Source organism: Megachile rotundata, chromosome 1 (genome assembly GCF_050947335.1).
Source record: "Megachile rotundata isolate GNS110a chromosome 1, iyMegRotu1, whole genome shotgun sequence".
In the NCBI taxonomy this organism is placed as follows: Eukaryota; Metazoa; Arthropoda; class Insecta; order Hymenoptera; family Megachilidae; genus Megachile; species Megachile rotundata.
In genome coordinates this window covers 11,730,178-11,747,083 of record NC_134983.1, presented here as the reverse complement: position 1 = coordinate 11,747,083, position 16,906 = coordinate 11,730,178, and the positions used below count along the sequence as shown (strand labels likewise).

The 16,906-nt window shown below is 32.8% G+C and overlaps 2 protein-coding genes across 3 annotated transcripts in view; one reads left to right on the top strand and one right to left on the bottom strand.

Annotated features, from left to right (window-relative positions):
- barc (RRM1_TatSF1_like and RRM2_TatSF1_like domain-containing protein barc) overlaps positions 1-16,906 on the bottom strand; it is a 71,440-nt gene that overhangs the window by 52,564 nt on the left and 1,970 nt on the right. The gene's annotated exons all lie outside the window — the stretch shown is intronic.
- On the top strand, positions 2,387-16,495 carry LOC105661923 (uncharacterized). The gene is made up of 5 exons (XM_012280676.2): positions 2,387-2,697; positions 12,683-12,958; positions 13,378-13,614; positions 14,620-14,827; positions 15,161-16,495. Exons 1-5 carry the CDS (start codon positions 2,661-2,663, stop codon positions 15,384-15,386), a joined length of 984 nt encoding a protein of 327 aa, XP_012136066.1. The 5' UTR covers positions 2,387-2,660; the 3' UTR covers positions 15,387-16,495.

The following is a 16,906-nucleotide window of genomic DNA, read 5'->3' as shown; positions in this document are numbered from 1 at the left end:
AGTACATTTATCAGCTAACCAAGCGCAGAATCGATATCATCCATCCTATTATTCGCCAGATGAAAAGTCACGGAATGATGAATGTAATCTATGAAAATAGGCTAGCTTGAAAATACTGGGAGAATAAAACAGAATGGTCACCTTTGTGTGATAGAACGAGATAACACATGTTATTATTTCGAGGATGATGAAGAGATTTTTAAATATTGACTTGTTAACACGATAGAAATGAGGAAGGACAGAAACTGTTCTTTCCGGTGTTCGATTGTTCAAATTTTCAAATTCACTAATTTGTCATCTTTCAAATTTTCTATCTTCCACATGGAAAAATTTTGTATCTTTTAAGTTTGGAAGTTCTCAAATTTTGAAGTTAACAAATTTATAAATCTTCAAGTCATTTAAAAATATACACAATTTCAAATTTGCAACTTTTCGAATCTACCAACACTGAAATTTATAAATCTTTAAAATCACAAATTATTAATATGATCATTAATCATATTCAAAGTCTTTCAACTTCAAGTTCACAAACATTACTATTGTCATATATTTATATTTTAAAAATTTCTGTTTAATTGTAAAGAACTTAAGAAAATATATTATAAATACATTATGAATATAATATAATAAATGTACTATAATAAATACAATATAATATAGTACATATTATAAATACATTTCACAATTATATTAAAAACCAATAAAATTAAAAATAGCGAATACAGTTATCACTCTCGCAAAGCAAGAAATAAAATTTGCATACACGCGCGAGGTTAATCAATTTAGCATGCAAATCAGATATTAACGTGTGAAATAATGATGTTGAATACATTATACTTCGATATTTCATTAGCTGAAATTCAAGCGTTGCACTAACAGCGTTTTCTAATAGAAATAATATTTCTTCGCGGTACGGATATTTTTGCGAGACCGGAAAACGGCGACTGAAATCGTAAATAATTTTCGTTTCTCGATTTTCACTGTTTCTCGACTGCAATTTTTAAAATACGATTCATTACACATGTTTCTGAACAGTTTTACGTATTGGATTTATAGCGGCGAACTTTTATTAAAGTTCTCTAATCCTCTAAATCCCAATTTATCGACGAAGGATTATTGAAATAGCTTCGTTCTACAAAAATGAAAAACAAGTTAGGAATTTTTCAGGTCCGCATCAAAATTTTCATTATATTGTTAATAAATTGCTGATTTTATTAGGTGAATTTACATGGACAATGATTTCGATTATCGCACCTGATTCCTAATATAGTATCCGGATATTTGAACAGAACCAGATTATATAACAATAGCAGATTTCTAAGTATCTACATTTGAAACCTTTCAAATTTCAAATTATCAAATTTTACGTTTCCAAATTTTTACGTTACAAATTTCCTACACATCAAGTTTCTAAATTTCTAAATTTTTTATATTAAAAATTTTCAACGAAAAATTAGAAATTTAGTGGCTCAGAAATTTTGTAACATAGAGATATAAAAATTAAAAAGATTGAGCAATTGAAAAACCAGTGTTCGAAGATACGAACCACTTTGATCGTATTTTATGAACTTACAGATGCAGTTGCATATCGCCTACTAAAGTACTAAAATACTTCGTATTCAAATATAAAGAGAACCATAAAACTGCAACGACGATTCTCTGTATGTTTCCATTCAAACACAAAAACACATAGAAGCAAAAAATGATCGACAATTATTATATGTATATAGTACATATCGCATGTACATAATACTGATCTCTAATTTCAAGGATACGTGCAAGGTACTTTAGCGAAATTAAATATTACAGCGTATTACTACATATCATACCATCAATATAATTTTTGGAAACATCACTAATATAATATACTTAAATCTAATATATTTCAATTTCAACATATCATTTAATTGCAACACTTATATACTAGATATATAATACCAGAAACTATCACATTGAAAAATATACTTGCACTATCCCTAAAAATTATTCCCTACAAAATAAACCGATATTACAGCAAATACCAATCAAAACGTAAACTTAATCAAAGTCTTTTGCCAATATCTAAAACCAATCTCTACCGATGTATAAGGAAAAGTGACTGAGTTGCCTCTGGTCGTCAGAGATAATTCACAAGACCGTCACTCAAAACATCTCTGTTATCCCCGCAAAATCCGCCAATCTCTAAAATGTCCAATTTCAGATTCGATTTTGGAGCAAATTTAGGAAAAATTGTTAGGGCGTCGCGGCGTTTGACAAACGAAACGTACGCGGGTCGCATCTGGCCAGGACCCTGAAAAATGCCGGCAGATCGAGAAAGTATGCGGGCACACACGGGGGAAGCACGGGTCCGGATCGAAAGCTCGGCTCGTATATACCTTGACGACGAGCGGAATGGAAGCGGCGGTTTCAGTCGCTCGCGAACCTCCACCGTGGAAGTTTCTACCCGCGTTCGTTTGCACTCGTGCACGACGAGGCCGACAGATCGCGAACACGTTCCGTCAGTGATCGATATAAATCGAGCCATCCGATCGAAGGAGATCCCTTGATGCGCGGATCAAAGTGCGACTCGTGAACGAGGATGAGGACGATTCTGTTTACGCGTTTTTATCTACGCACCGACCACTACGGCGAGTAAATCATCGACTGAACAGGTGGAAATCATGCGAAGGTGTTTGTTCCTGATCCTCTGTGCCGCAGGTAAAGGAACGTCGACGATTTTTACCCTTTCGAATGCTCCGTGATATTTTTATAGATTTTAAATTCGAGAAATATTTTACGACAGTGCACAGTGAAGAGTTTTTCGATCTACGATATTTTGAGTTTTTGCAAAACGTGTGAAATATTGTAGATACCTTTTTGAGATATATTTTGAACATGTGCTGTGAATATATGAAGCTGGAATTTGCGGAACTTTCGTTGGCGAACTGAGATGATTGCTTGGCTAGTAATTGGAAATCTGGGATCGATTCCCTTTTTGCCCAAAGCACTCTTTTTATATTCTGGCACGGTAAATGCCGGGAAAGATTGCTGGAAATTGTTAATATTTCAATACCAATAACTAGTTCTATCTTCATTACGCTATATTAATAATGAGAATATTATAATTCAATTTTGATTCAGTACCAAGAATATTAATCTTCAAATTTAATTCAGTAATAGGAATGTTAAATTTCAACTTGAATGCATAAGTAATAAAAATGTGAAATTTCAACTTCACTATTGTATTAATAATAAGAACGTTAAATTTCAATTTCCGCTCAGTATTAATAAGAATATTAAATTTCAATTTAAATGCTACATTAATAATAACGATGTTAAATTTCAACTTCGTATTGTTTTAATAACAGGAGAGGTTTTATTTCAATTTCAGTATGCTTGTTATCTAACCATTAATCGTGTGGAACAATTCATGCAATAAATTATGAACATCTTCATTATAGTAATGTACTGACCTGCTTCGCAGTTCTTTGCACACTTTTATCATTACATAGAAGACTAAACAAAATAATTTATACAAATTATATTACATGTAAAAGCGGTGAAACGTGACTATGTGGAAACCTTTGAAATTTATTACAGAAATTACTTGCTTAATGAGTGGATAAGTATACCAAAATTAAACACTCCATTGTACGAATTTTCAAATATATTGTTCTCTGGGAACCATTATCTGAAGTACCCATTTATCTACCAAGTATTCTCTTTCAAAATCTTTCAGAAGTACTTCAGAAGTACTCTAATTGTATATTGTTAAAAATTGTCAGGTACCTAATATATTAAAAATATTTGTTAAAATTGAAATCGTAGAAATATCCTTCCTTTGTGATTTTCACAATTATCATCGAAATGACAGAGTATGATTTGATTAAAGATTAATAACATTTTTCCCATGTTCGGTTAACTTCGATTTTTTATCAGAGTTCCTGGATAATTCTGTACAACTAGAAACACGTTAATAAATTCAATTTCGGGAATGAATGGAAAAAAGGGAACATTGAAAACATGAGTATTTCTTTCAATCGGAAATTAACTTTGCGGCATGCATTTAAAACATGTCGTATATGAAAGTGCTTTGAAATGAAATCCTTTGATAGAAGCTTTGAAAACAAATACCGCCAGAATTTGTTACGAGTGTCAACGGGATATAACGAAAGACATTCATCAACTTAATCCCAAGAGAAATTACGCTGATACCGGAAACGAAAATATGCGATCCCCAGAATCAATTTCAGTAACATTCGAAACGAAAATTTTTCATTTAGTTCTTAAATTTATCCCAATTCATTTTAGCATACTGTTTAAGTCACCTACTTTACTTCGTTCAATTTACTTGCTGAGTGACGTATAATCTACGAAACTTTTTTAATGAAATATATTTCAGAATAACAAATGATTTTTTTAGAGAACAAAAATATATAATTTTCGAATAAAATTTATCTGTTCAGAGGTAATGAATACGATCTGAATAAAAATTTATTTAAAGTAGACATTATCAGTTATTTTTGTAATAACAACATCTTATAATTCTTTTTAAAAATTCGTTTGCTCTGTTTTATACACAAATTGACATTTGTTATTAATTTTGCAGAATTCTTATTAGTTTCATAAAGTTTTATAGAAAATAATTTGACAAGAATATTACAAGCAAATTGTACAAGCAAAAGTAAATATTTGCAGTAATTTGTACCTGTTACGTGTAAATAATATATCTGCAAAATATCCGGTATGGTTACGCGCCATGTAATTAGTATAGTAGAAATAATCGTGACTAATAGCAGTCTTAAGAGAAACTAGGCGACTTGATAACGCAACTTAAGATTCGTATCTTCGTAAGTGAGCCGTCCAGATAGCTTGAGATAAAGAGAAAGAAAACGGTGATATAATCGATGTCATGTCTCACCGATCGATATTCGAAGGTAGTTGAAAATGGAGGAGTACAGCTTATTAATCAATTTTTCCATACAAAATTGGAGCAATCATCGATCCTGTCTGATATCCGAATAAATACACAGTCATAAATATTTCAAACGTAACACGTGAAATTTTAAGCAATAAATATTGTCCCACAAGTTTTGCAATTACCTTGAAGGAGATAATTTAATTTGCATTGACTCGCGAGAAAATTTCCATATTTATTGAATCACGGTCCACCGAGAATAAATCCTATATCAGCATCATTCTTTTGTATAATAAATAAATTCGATTGCTTCTTTTAGGACAAAACGGACAGAATCTCACGATGGAATTTCATAAAAAGTTATTTCATGCAAATGAAATTCGATAAATATGTTCAGTAGATCTAATTAATTTTGTAGAAACACTTATTATTACGTAATCTGATATAGTAAAAAATAAGGCTACATTGGTGGGTACCCAGAGGTCCGAATAGATCGGCCATCTATTTTTGTTAGGGATTGTGCACGCAGACCAGATACAACGGTATTAAATCGGTTCACAATTGTGGAGCAAAAATAGCGTAACACATAGAAATTTTCACATCGACCATTGTCCGAACATAAATCACGTAATTGGGTTGAGTTGCATACATACTTGCGAACAGGTGTCTCATTCAAAATAGATTTGTTACATTAATAGCCTTTTGCGAATTCTTCACATTTTATTGTGCCGTTTACATCCACAATTTTTTACTTTTTTTTAATTATTAGTGGAAGAAAATTTTAGGAAATTATTTTTACTACTATTATTATCAACACTATTTCTACTATTATTATTACTACTATTAATAGCAATGTCTAGTAATATTACTAGTATTGGTAACTATTATATATAATATAATATCTCATACAATTATTGCGTGAGATACAGGATCAGTATTATACATGATATTAATAATAGCTACTAGTTGTTAATAAATGGTATTTCAGCAAATACAAGTAAATATTTGTCACAGCATAACTTACTTTAGAAATAGTAAAATATCTTAAAAAAATAATTTCAATGTCTAGAAAGTAATAGTTAAAAGTCTCGTACATGCGCATACCTACGCAGGTATATTTAGATCGATTAATGAATGAGAATGAAACTGCAAGATATTCTTTGACTCGAGCGAGGATAGATTACACAATAACTATGATTTACAATTACAAAATTGAACAGGTGAAGAGGAGTTCAATAACACATATTCTAATTGTCATAGACAGCTGAATCAACATTCCGTATTTAAATAGGACAAATTTGTTGAATTATTCTACCCGACATGTAATTTACTGATATTTCAAGATATCAAACGTGATTTTTTGTCCTACATATAAAATATCTACTTCTATTAAAAAGCTGAATATTGTAAGATAATTTGCATGTAATTTCAGAGTGCAAGATACACATATTTTTCACGCAACCATAAAGTGGAACAGATTATTTTAGTTTTTAACTAGTGATATATGTACGGAAAATAATATTCATAATTTGATGCAGTACGATTATTTCAATTTATGTTATCAACGTTTATTTATATTATTTATTAATTAAACTCGAACTCTATGCGCTTAGTTACGTCAATGTTCACCGGTGACCTTAACGGTACTGCATGTGTCACATACACCTTATAATTACACATCATGACGTCCCAAGAACGTTCCATACAAATGAATGCAAGCGGCACATGTTGATTGCCCAATGCAAAATATGCATAACGAAACTGAATTAGCAATAACGTAAAACAATTAAGCGCCTTCAACTCAACGCTACACATATCCAGAATCGATTCAAAAACTGTGGGTAGAAATCCGGTTCCGAAGTAGCATACATTGTTACCGACACAATAAAGCAACTTCCAACCAATCTTGCCTCGTTCTAAAAGCAACGTGTCAACGTAGCAAAATTTAAAGCCTGGAATTCCAATAATTCATAGTACCGCAGAAACGAGTGGAATACTAGGAGCTAAAAAAGATATTTCGTGCATCTGAACTTCCTCGCATATCGGCTTCCAAGGAAATAGAAGAGTAAACTCAGCAGTAAAACTTGATAGCATTCGTAAACCCGCAAGGGACATACCTGTGCATCGTAAAGAGTTTCGAAACTCTTTGTCAGGGCTACAATTGAATTGGGTAGAGCGGTAGAAAAATTCAAAAGGTATGAACTGAGTGAAAGTGTGCGATACCGGTGTCCTAATATTTACTATGAACTGGAAATATCGAGTGATCGCGTGACATCAATGGATCTTTGTATTCTAGGTCCGCAGGATGTTCTTAGATTTCTGTATTATCTCTAGGATCTTATGTTAGATTCGAATGTCAATGGATGGATCTATTGATAGAATACATGATACTATATTCCGGAATATTTGTAGATTTGTATATTCTTATATTCTTAGATTTTTAAATTCGGAGATTTGCAAATTCCGATATTTCCGTATTTCTATATCCCCGTATTACCGTCTCCCCGTATCGCTATATACCCGTATACCTATCTCCCTGTACCGCTATATACCCGTATACCTATCTCCCCGTACCGCTATATCCCCGTATACCTATCTCCCCGTACTGCTATATCCCCGTATACCTATCTCCCCGTATCCCTATCTCTCCATATTGCTATCCCCATACCCGTAAATATTCAAACACTAAATTTCTATATACAAAAATCTTGAAATCCTAAAGGATCCAATCGTCTACGTTCCCAAATCCATAAATTCCTATACTCTGAAATTTCTATCTAACATATCCAGATCCTTATATCCTTATATGTAGTTTGTCCAAGCAATGATCGTCCTTCCACATATCAATTTCTCAATAAAGATTCCATCGCTCATATTTTTCTATAGAAAAAGAAAAGCCTTGGCGGGCTACGTGTTTACGATCACAGCTCAGCTATATAGGAAGCAATTTAACCTGCACAATGTATTTACCATCATAGGGAAAAACCGCATAAAATTCAATTGAACGATTCTCTTGTTATAACATAATAAGCAGATTCACAGAAAGATATTGCGTTTTATGTAATACAGAGAGAAGATGCACCTTGAATACGAATGCAGGTGAAACCTACGCTACAACGAAGATATCTCGCAAACGTCGAGATCCAAATACACGGGACTCTTGTTATATTTGAATATTAATTATCGCTAACATCCACACCGGGACAATTCAATTATCAAAGTTCACCGTACACTTACGACACGTTGTCGGATCGCGAATATCTGGAAACACGTAGCGTCAATATCCATCAATATTTAAATATGCAAGCAAGTTTGCAAAGTCTGCTGATAGAACTTGACGTAACTCTGCATCGCAAATTTTCGCTGATACGCGAATACTGATAAGAGATAAAGAACAGCTTTACAAGATATGTACGATAACGTTTCTGCCTGGCAGTTACCGAATTTTCTACAGTCATGGTGATAACAAGAATTATATTTTAAAGGAAATCTGTAGACTTGGTTTACTATGATTAATATCAGAAGTGAACTGACACTGCACTGTAATGACAGGGTACATTACTTGAAAGAAAATAAGAAAAATAACCAGATATATTGATAAACATCTAACGATACAATGATAAAAAAAGTGGTACAACGATGGCTCATTATTTGAGAAATCTGAGGAATATTCCGAAGTTTGGGAATCTGGTCATTGAAACCTGAGTATGGAAAGTTAGAATTTATAAAATCTGGAAATTTAAAGCTTTGAAGTCGTAAAATCCTGTAGTTTATAATCTTTGGAATATGTTGTGCTCTGATGTACAGTAACACTCTTCCGACATTTTTCAAAGAAAATGAAGTCATGTTTATGTAAAGATGCGTTAAATGGCTACTTTCGCACCATCAGATTCTTATATGTTCGGTGATACGATCATTTACCTCAAAGTGTATTCTAGTAACACTAAAATAACACAGTTTTACGATAAAAATTAATCTGGATCGCTTAAATTCGGTTTTACGGTCCAACGAAATAAGCTTCATTTTCGCCGTGTTTAAAGTATGCACACGAGCAGAGCAAATAGAGGGGAACTAACAGCACGGCGATAAATATTCAACAGGCATAAAAATATCGACGGGAAAACTAGTATCGAAGAAAATATCGAACGGTGATCCACAACGAAGACAGAAACTGGGAATTTATGCGCAAATCGCATGCAAATTCGCGTCCATAGAAGTTGAGGTTCCCCGTCGAAAGAATCGAGTAACGCATGACTGAAAGCAGCCAGACGTTTGCTTCGATTAATCGATGGGTCGTTCGTTTGTCATAATCTGCCACGGACTAAAAGGAACAATTCGAGCATGGTATCTCCTGAAAGGTGGATTTTGCATTGAACGTCTGCAAAACCGAGGGCGGAAATAACGACGAGACTACATCCGACGAGATCGCGAATGAATACACGAAAGGATAAAGCTAACGTTCGTAATGGCTAACGTTTACGATTCGCATAGAGGGAAACGAGCATCGTACGCTTTTCAACGAGCGCAAATTTCCACCGGTATGGTTCTCCCGCGTGAACTTCAATTCTGAGGGAATCGGCTTTGTTGCGCGGGGAAAATCGTTATTGACGCGAACGAGTCAAGAACATCGTACTTTAGTCGTAAATAGTTCTTCTAGTGGTCGTTGTAAATTCAAATGAGATAGCGACGCGTATTTCGAAACACGCGCATAAAAATTTCTCTGATAACAAATGTCGGATGACCCGAACTGATGGTTGCTAAAGTAACGCGTTCGAACTGGCGCCGTGCATAAAATAAATATAATATTAATAATGTACTACATCTGTAAATGGAAGGTATTAAAATGGTTTTTGAAATACGTCTGTTAATTAACAATTACTGTTGGTTCACTTAACTTAACGCGCAAGCGGTGCATTCATAAATACACAAACACGTGAATGTTATCAAAAAGTGATAGCAAAAATGTTAAATGATTTTAACATCTATAATCAATGTTTGCAATTTTGAAATGATAACATAATATCTAATTAAGTTCTGTTCTTTTTCCCTACTGAATTATGTAATAATAAAGTGGGAATACCCTACATTCATCAGTAAATTTTTGCATGTAAAACTCTGCAAAATAAACATACACTAATTACTCAATAGGTTACTATCTCCATCGTACTTTTCCTTAACTGATCATAAATGCACAGTAGCTAAGATACAAATTTTCCAGACATATTTAATAAAAATTATTATATAATGCTTATTAAGATCTCTACCCTAAACTCACGTGAAGATCTTATATCTGTAGAGTACCATCAAAGGTCCAATAGAGTGAAGATATTTAGTGATTGAATTAAGCGAGAAGACTGAAAGACTGTTATTTTTCTAAATAGATTTTAACGAACATAGAACAGTGAGATGTGGTTAAACGCAGTATGGAATTCATGAAAAGAGCTGAATCAATTGGTAACCTATTTTCTGGCGTAGATATTCCCTTGAGCTAGGCAATAAACGACGAAAGAGGAAGATATACGGTGTAATCGACACTTCACGTTTCCAGCAGAGCAATTACCATACACGAATGCAATACTGCCGTGGTCGATGCATCGCGTAACTTTCTCGGATGATATCATTCATGATTCGCAGTACGGACAACATCAAACGCATTGAACTGGGTTAGGAACTCTTCACGTTACACGGAAGTTTAATTCGCGTTAACGCTCGAGAGTGGTGCAAAAACCTTAAACGTTCACGATGATTCAGTTTTAGAACAGTACAGTCATTCCTTTCTGTTATTATCATTACTGTTATGATATTGATATTACCAGCTGCTGAATAGTTTAAAATTAAAATTCTGTGTTTAAATATTTGAACTGTTACCATTAATCTACAAATTGCTACTGAATATATATTTATAAATTATAGGAAAGAATCTATACAAAAAATTTCTAAAAAGAAATGATGAAGTTGAAACACTTTCTCACTTTCATTACCTAAATAGACTACGTTGTGATGCATGAAAGTTTTCTTTTAAAATATTAAGTATTCAATTTGGGTAAGAGCACCATTGTGTACGTTTCGTAAGTGTACATACGTTACGATTAAACCCACTCCGCCATTCGAGGGTTAATAAATGTACTTAGTAGCTATTATTAATTCAAATATTACAGTAGTTTACGAACAAATACGGTACCTGACTAGGATTTAGAAGTAACTAATTTCACATACACAATTGCCACAAATAAGACAGTGGAAAATACAAATCTACCCTCTAAGTTAAATTCAAGCTTTTGATATAAAAAATAGGAGACAATTTTGAATACCTACAAAATATCCAAAATAAAATAATCCAAAGATACTTGATACATGAAAAAATGATCCAATGATCAAAAATAGTACACCTATGAATTAAATTTAAACTAAATAATAAAACTTAGAAGAAAGTGTCGTATACGTAAACTATTGAAAGTGAAATAATTTAAGAATGAGCACAAATGGTGTATCTATCCTAAGTGACCACAAATGGAGTATATATCCTAAGGAAAAGATTTCTAGACCAAATATTATCTCTCAAAATATTTGCACAGATATAAAAACACGACTGCCCAACAATTGTTAGCATCGTCTAACGTAACAGTTCTCAATTTCATGAATCATTAACGTCCTTTTGTAGTATCGTGTTTGTCAAACTAATCGAGTCGACATAATGCAAGCATTTGCAACTAATCGTCCGTAAAGCGTATACGTGCACGTGCACAATTACATAATTCTTAAAACGCGTTCAAGGACAAAGAGTACAAATGAATCCACATGTATCAAACGTCCTGGGAGTCCTGACCTCCGCAGGACGTTTTATTCGTTTTCTTTCAATTGTCTCTATAAAAGGAGATCCGTGAGGTGGAAGAAATTATTGCACGCGAAAGAACGACCGTAACACTGAACTACTTTAGCCTGGTTGCATATTGCAGTATGTAGACGCATGACGTAATAAATTTACGGCCGTGCATTTCTACCTACCTACATTCGCAGCGTATATTTATTTTACGAAGAAGTAAAAACTGCATGAACGAGACATTCGTTTAATGCGCGTCGCACACTCGCTACGTTGTGTACTCTGCTGAATAATACATGGTTCATCAATTTCGAAAATTTCTGGTATTATGAATGGTACGACGTTATTTTTGGGACACGGTAATTTGAAGTTATTTAGAAAATTTGCAGGAAATTCTTTGTATGATTTTTCCTCTGTGAAGATGGGTAAATTAATAGAACAGGTTATTAACAGAAAAAATTCTTATTACTTAAATTGGTACTTGGTTGTTAAATTAATAGATTTAATTCCTATAATTATTTCAATTTTCAAGATCTTCAAATTTCTAGATTTTTAGCTTTCTAAATTTTTGAACTAATAAACTATCTTTCTAGATTTCCACATTTCCAAATTACCACATTCTCAAATGATACAATCCCTAGATTCCTAATCCCTCTGAATTTCTAAATTTTTAAAGCTTCAAATTTCACTTTGGAATTAAAGATCTAGACTTCCTTTAAATTTCTAAACTTGCAAATTTGTTCATTTTCCAACCTATTCCAAAAATTAAAATTTTTGAACATCCAAGTCTAAAAATAAAAATTCCCCAAATTCTGAAATTTAAAAAATCCGCCATAAGAATACGAAATCAAAATAAATAATAATATATACCAATTTTCCAAGTACAGCCACACTGTATTCAACTCAATTGCAACTTGCCATAAATTTATAAATGTAATATCGAAATATTTTCTGCAACTTTTCAGGCATATCAGCTGTCGTGGTACAGCCTTATAATATCACAGTCAGTCCAGCGGTGGAGAACCGGCGAAGGATTGGCCGGCAAAACGAGAATGTAAGACGTTACGCGTGTCCCGTAGGATTCTTTCGATTGAAAAGATATTGCTATTATCTAAGCGGTGGTACAGCACCTTGGAGGGAGGCATATTTTCATTGCAAAGATAGAAACGCCACCTTGGCGATTCTCGATAGAAATGGAAAGGACAGGATGCTGAGAAAATATTTGATGAGCGACCAGTTCAGTAAGTAAAATTTCATTCCGTGCATAATGTGCAATAATATTATTCAATCTCGTCGATGCACTGTCCTTTAATGCTCCTTTATACGAGACTTCTCGTCGATTATACACAAATCGACAAAGTACTATGAGTCTGAAGACAAAGTATTATGGACAGTGAAAATAAATGAAAATAATTTGATAAAAGTAGAATGGAATTCATAGAGTAAATTATTGAAAATATAAGATTATTGGAATTCACTTTGGTGGAAAATTTTTTTGCTAAAAATTGAACCACTCCTTGATCGATTCATACGTCCTAACAAAATTTTAAAATCACACATGAAAATATAAGTAATATCGTTTTTTATTAATCGCGTAGGTTTAAAGATTAGTCGAGAAAATATGTATCGTAACATTTCGACCACGATTATCTGTTTTCAGCGAAATTGGAGAGATGGATCGGTGGAATATTTAACTGGCAGCAAATGGGCTGGGAATGGGGAGTAACCGGCGAAAAGGTAGTTTTCCAAAATTTTGGTAAACCACAGACGGAACAATCGAAACAACAGTACGCTTGGCACTGCATTACGATCGACCCCAACCTAAAATATAAGTGGAGTCCACGAAGTTGCGTCGAACGGAAACATTACATATGCGAGGTGCAAGCTGGACGGTTAGGTAAAATTATTCCGAAATTGAGGGATTCCGTGCAAAAGAGCGTATCTACTTTTAGTTCTACCACGTTGACTTTTAATTTTTTTGCACCGTTAACGAACTTTAATGATCCAATGAAAAAAAGTAGTTTTCGTGTAAATTTACGATATTGCGTTACTAACGGTTTCAATTTGCAACCTGGGTCGATATAAAATTTTAACGCCCCATTTATACGATGAAACGAGAAGTGAAATTTGAATAGTCGAAAATATTTCGGCTATCTATTAACCCCTTGTTGTATAATTTATTCAGGTGCATCAGACAGAAGTAACTAATCATAGATACAATATTAACCACTTGTTGTATGATTTATTTGGGTGCATCAGTCAGAAGTAAAATAATTACAGACACGATATTAAGATAGACAGAGAAAGTTGAAATATTATGTCAGTTAGGTATCAATCATTGAGTATGCAAATAATTGGACTTGAACTCCAAATTGAAGCATATTAAGGGTTCGAGTAAAATTGATGATAATTGAGAGTGCGTTACGAGTGAAAATAGTACAAGGGGTTAATTTAAGTTTATTACATAATATGAAATTTATTATTAGTATACATTGTGTCCAAGTCCCCATGGAATGCTATGGTACTTTTTCACTGAACCCCTCAATTTCTGCTGATCAGTATGTTTATCAGCCACATGAACAATTTCATTCATCGATCATTTACAAATCTAAAAATTTAGAAATTACTTACAATTTGAAAATGTAGGAGTATATCTGATATTATAAAATAGTGCATGTGTAAAGTATTGTCATGTCTAAAGTAGTACATATGTATGCACGCCTTTTACATACAAATAGATGTATGAGAAGGTACGGTTTTCATTATCGGGTTGATCAATTACGATTTCCGTTCCAAGGATAATTTTTGACCAAGCATCATAAATAAACTGACATATCCACCGTTCAGTGGGTGATCGCAAAAAGAAAGAAATAATGAATATAATGTCTTCTTTAAAACGCAGCGAGAAGACGTAAAAAAACGACTGATCCTTTCGCACCGCAAAACCAAAGGTTAAAGCCCCGAAAGAAGGGCAAGAAGTATTCAAAAGAACCGCATAAGCCGACCAAACAGAACAAACGACGACCATCATGGAGGAGAAATTTAGCGGAACAGAATGCGAACAACTATTGGAAGCATGGTGTTAAATGGGGTTCAAGGCCACCCTCCAAGTAAGATCTCATAAGTTCCTCTTTATCAAAAATTTATATTAAAACGAATCATTTCCTTCTTTATTGACAATTCAAATTTAATTGATTCTAAAAAATACAATTTTCCCCAAATTCTGTAAGTTTTATTAGTAGAAAAATTGTAATTTACAAACCCATTCGTAACAAAATTTTTATCCAAATTATTTTAACTTTAGAACAAATTTAAATTCGAAAGATTTTAATTAGTAATAACATTGAAGTATGTATATTTTTATTTAACGAAGATATCTAAAAGTACAAACTAACCAAGAAAAATCTAAAAGTATGAAATAAAAATTTCAAATATAATTACAGCCTGAAAGTAGAGTACCCCAGGAATCGAGTACGACATCACTCCAATAGAACTCAAGAAAATTATCCACAAGTGTCGCAAGTGAACCATCGACCAGAATATGGATCATTTTTGGGCGACGGACCAGTCAATGGTCCACAAAGTCTGACAGTCATAAGCAAAAACTACCCAAAATACCACGACGAAATCCAACAATTGGCGAGCGAAGAAGTTCTATTAAAACCTTGAACAAATGCACTACCAACGATCAAGATATTTAATTGAACTCTTTATTTGATAGCTTTAAACGTTATCGATCATAACCACTTGTAACTTCTATCTCGAGCACGTTTCGCTATTCTATGTGTTTTGTACAACGTTTCAACGAATCGAACTGTAGATCTGTCTATCATGATTTTTGATCGATCAATTAAAATGGACAATTTTCATTCTGTTTCGGTACAATGGAAAATGAAATTCGAACTACGAACACAGACTGAAATCATGCGTTCATTTTACGAAATATTGGCGAAACATTTCTTCATGTTCCTCTCTCTGAGTAGCTATTAGATTTTCGATGATATGATTGTTTAGTTAGTAACGTTACCTCGATTCGATAATCACGTTAATATACTATGTATAGGTATTTTTAGTTGATACTTTATATTTATTTAATTTCTCGAAACTAACCTCATAGTAAATTTACGAAGTTCGAAGATATTTGCGAAGAGAAATTTCTGACCGAACACGAATCTTCATTATTAAATTAATGGATGATTCATACAGTTTAAATTTTATTTTGGACTCATTTATTTGCATTTTTCAACTCCAACATTTCAACTTCTGAAATGTTTGAATTTTCTAAAATTGTCAAATTTCTTTTCGAGTTAAAATTAAACAAATCGACCAACAATCGTCTCTTTTAATTTTCGCATTGCAAATTGGAAATTTTCACTTTTTAATCAATTTGAATGAAAAATTGAAGAGGATAGAAAAGCACCCACGGTTTTATGAACCGAACACTTTTCCACCGGGTTAAAATGAATTTGAAAATTTCTCAAATACCTAATCAAAATTAATTAAAATGTCAAACTTATTAAAAATGATCTACTTTATTTTCTCGATGAAAAATCATTTTCACATAAATATCTCTTCATTTTACTTCAACACATTTTTATGCGAGACGGTATTTTTAATGATGACATTTTTTTCGCGACATCTGAATATTTAATGTTAAAATATAATCATCGTAGCGCGTATTGTATCACAAATAGTCAAACTGCTTGAATATCGATAGCTGTAATTATACTTAAATTTTCAAGCACGTTTCATTATGAATAAACAACGTACTGAATGTATATTAACGTTACTTGACAAAGTCGGAAAACTGCGTTCGATGTTTAACATGTTATTTAGTATATATCTTGTCGATACAAATTTCAAGACTTTTATTTTCTACGTTTTAGTTTAACGACCTTGTATAATTAAGTACGATAGAATTAAAAGATTTTTTTACCGCTGAAATATTGCAGAACTTAAGTTGATAAGACTACAATGTTTACTGTAAGCCAAATGTTTCTGAATAATAGCACGATGTGCTTTAAATATCTGTATTTAAGTAGATCATAATACTCGAATTTAGAAATTAATATGTGTGTAATATCATCTAAAATGCACGGATTTTATTTACAACTGAACTGTGTTGTATTAAAATATACCATCAATATCGATTCAGCATTTAGCATCGTTTTGTTTGTAAATACAACAAT

Coding starts and splice junctions, on each gene's coding strand:
- LOC105661923 (XM_012280676.2), top strand. CDS start 2,661: ATGCGAAGGTGTTTGTTCCTGATCCTCTGTGCCGCAG. Junction 2,698..12,682: donor CCTGATCCTCTGTGCCGCAG/GTAAAGGAACGT, acceptor GCAACTTTTCAG/GCATATCAGCTGTCGTGGTA. Junction 14,828..15,160: donor GGTTCAAGGCCACCCTCCAA/GTAAGATCTCAT, acceptor ATATAATTACAG/CCTGAAAGTAGAGTACCCCA.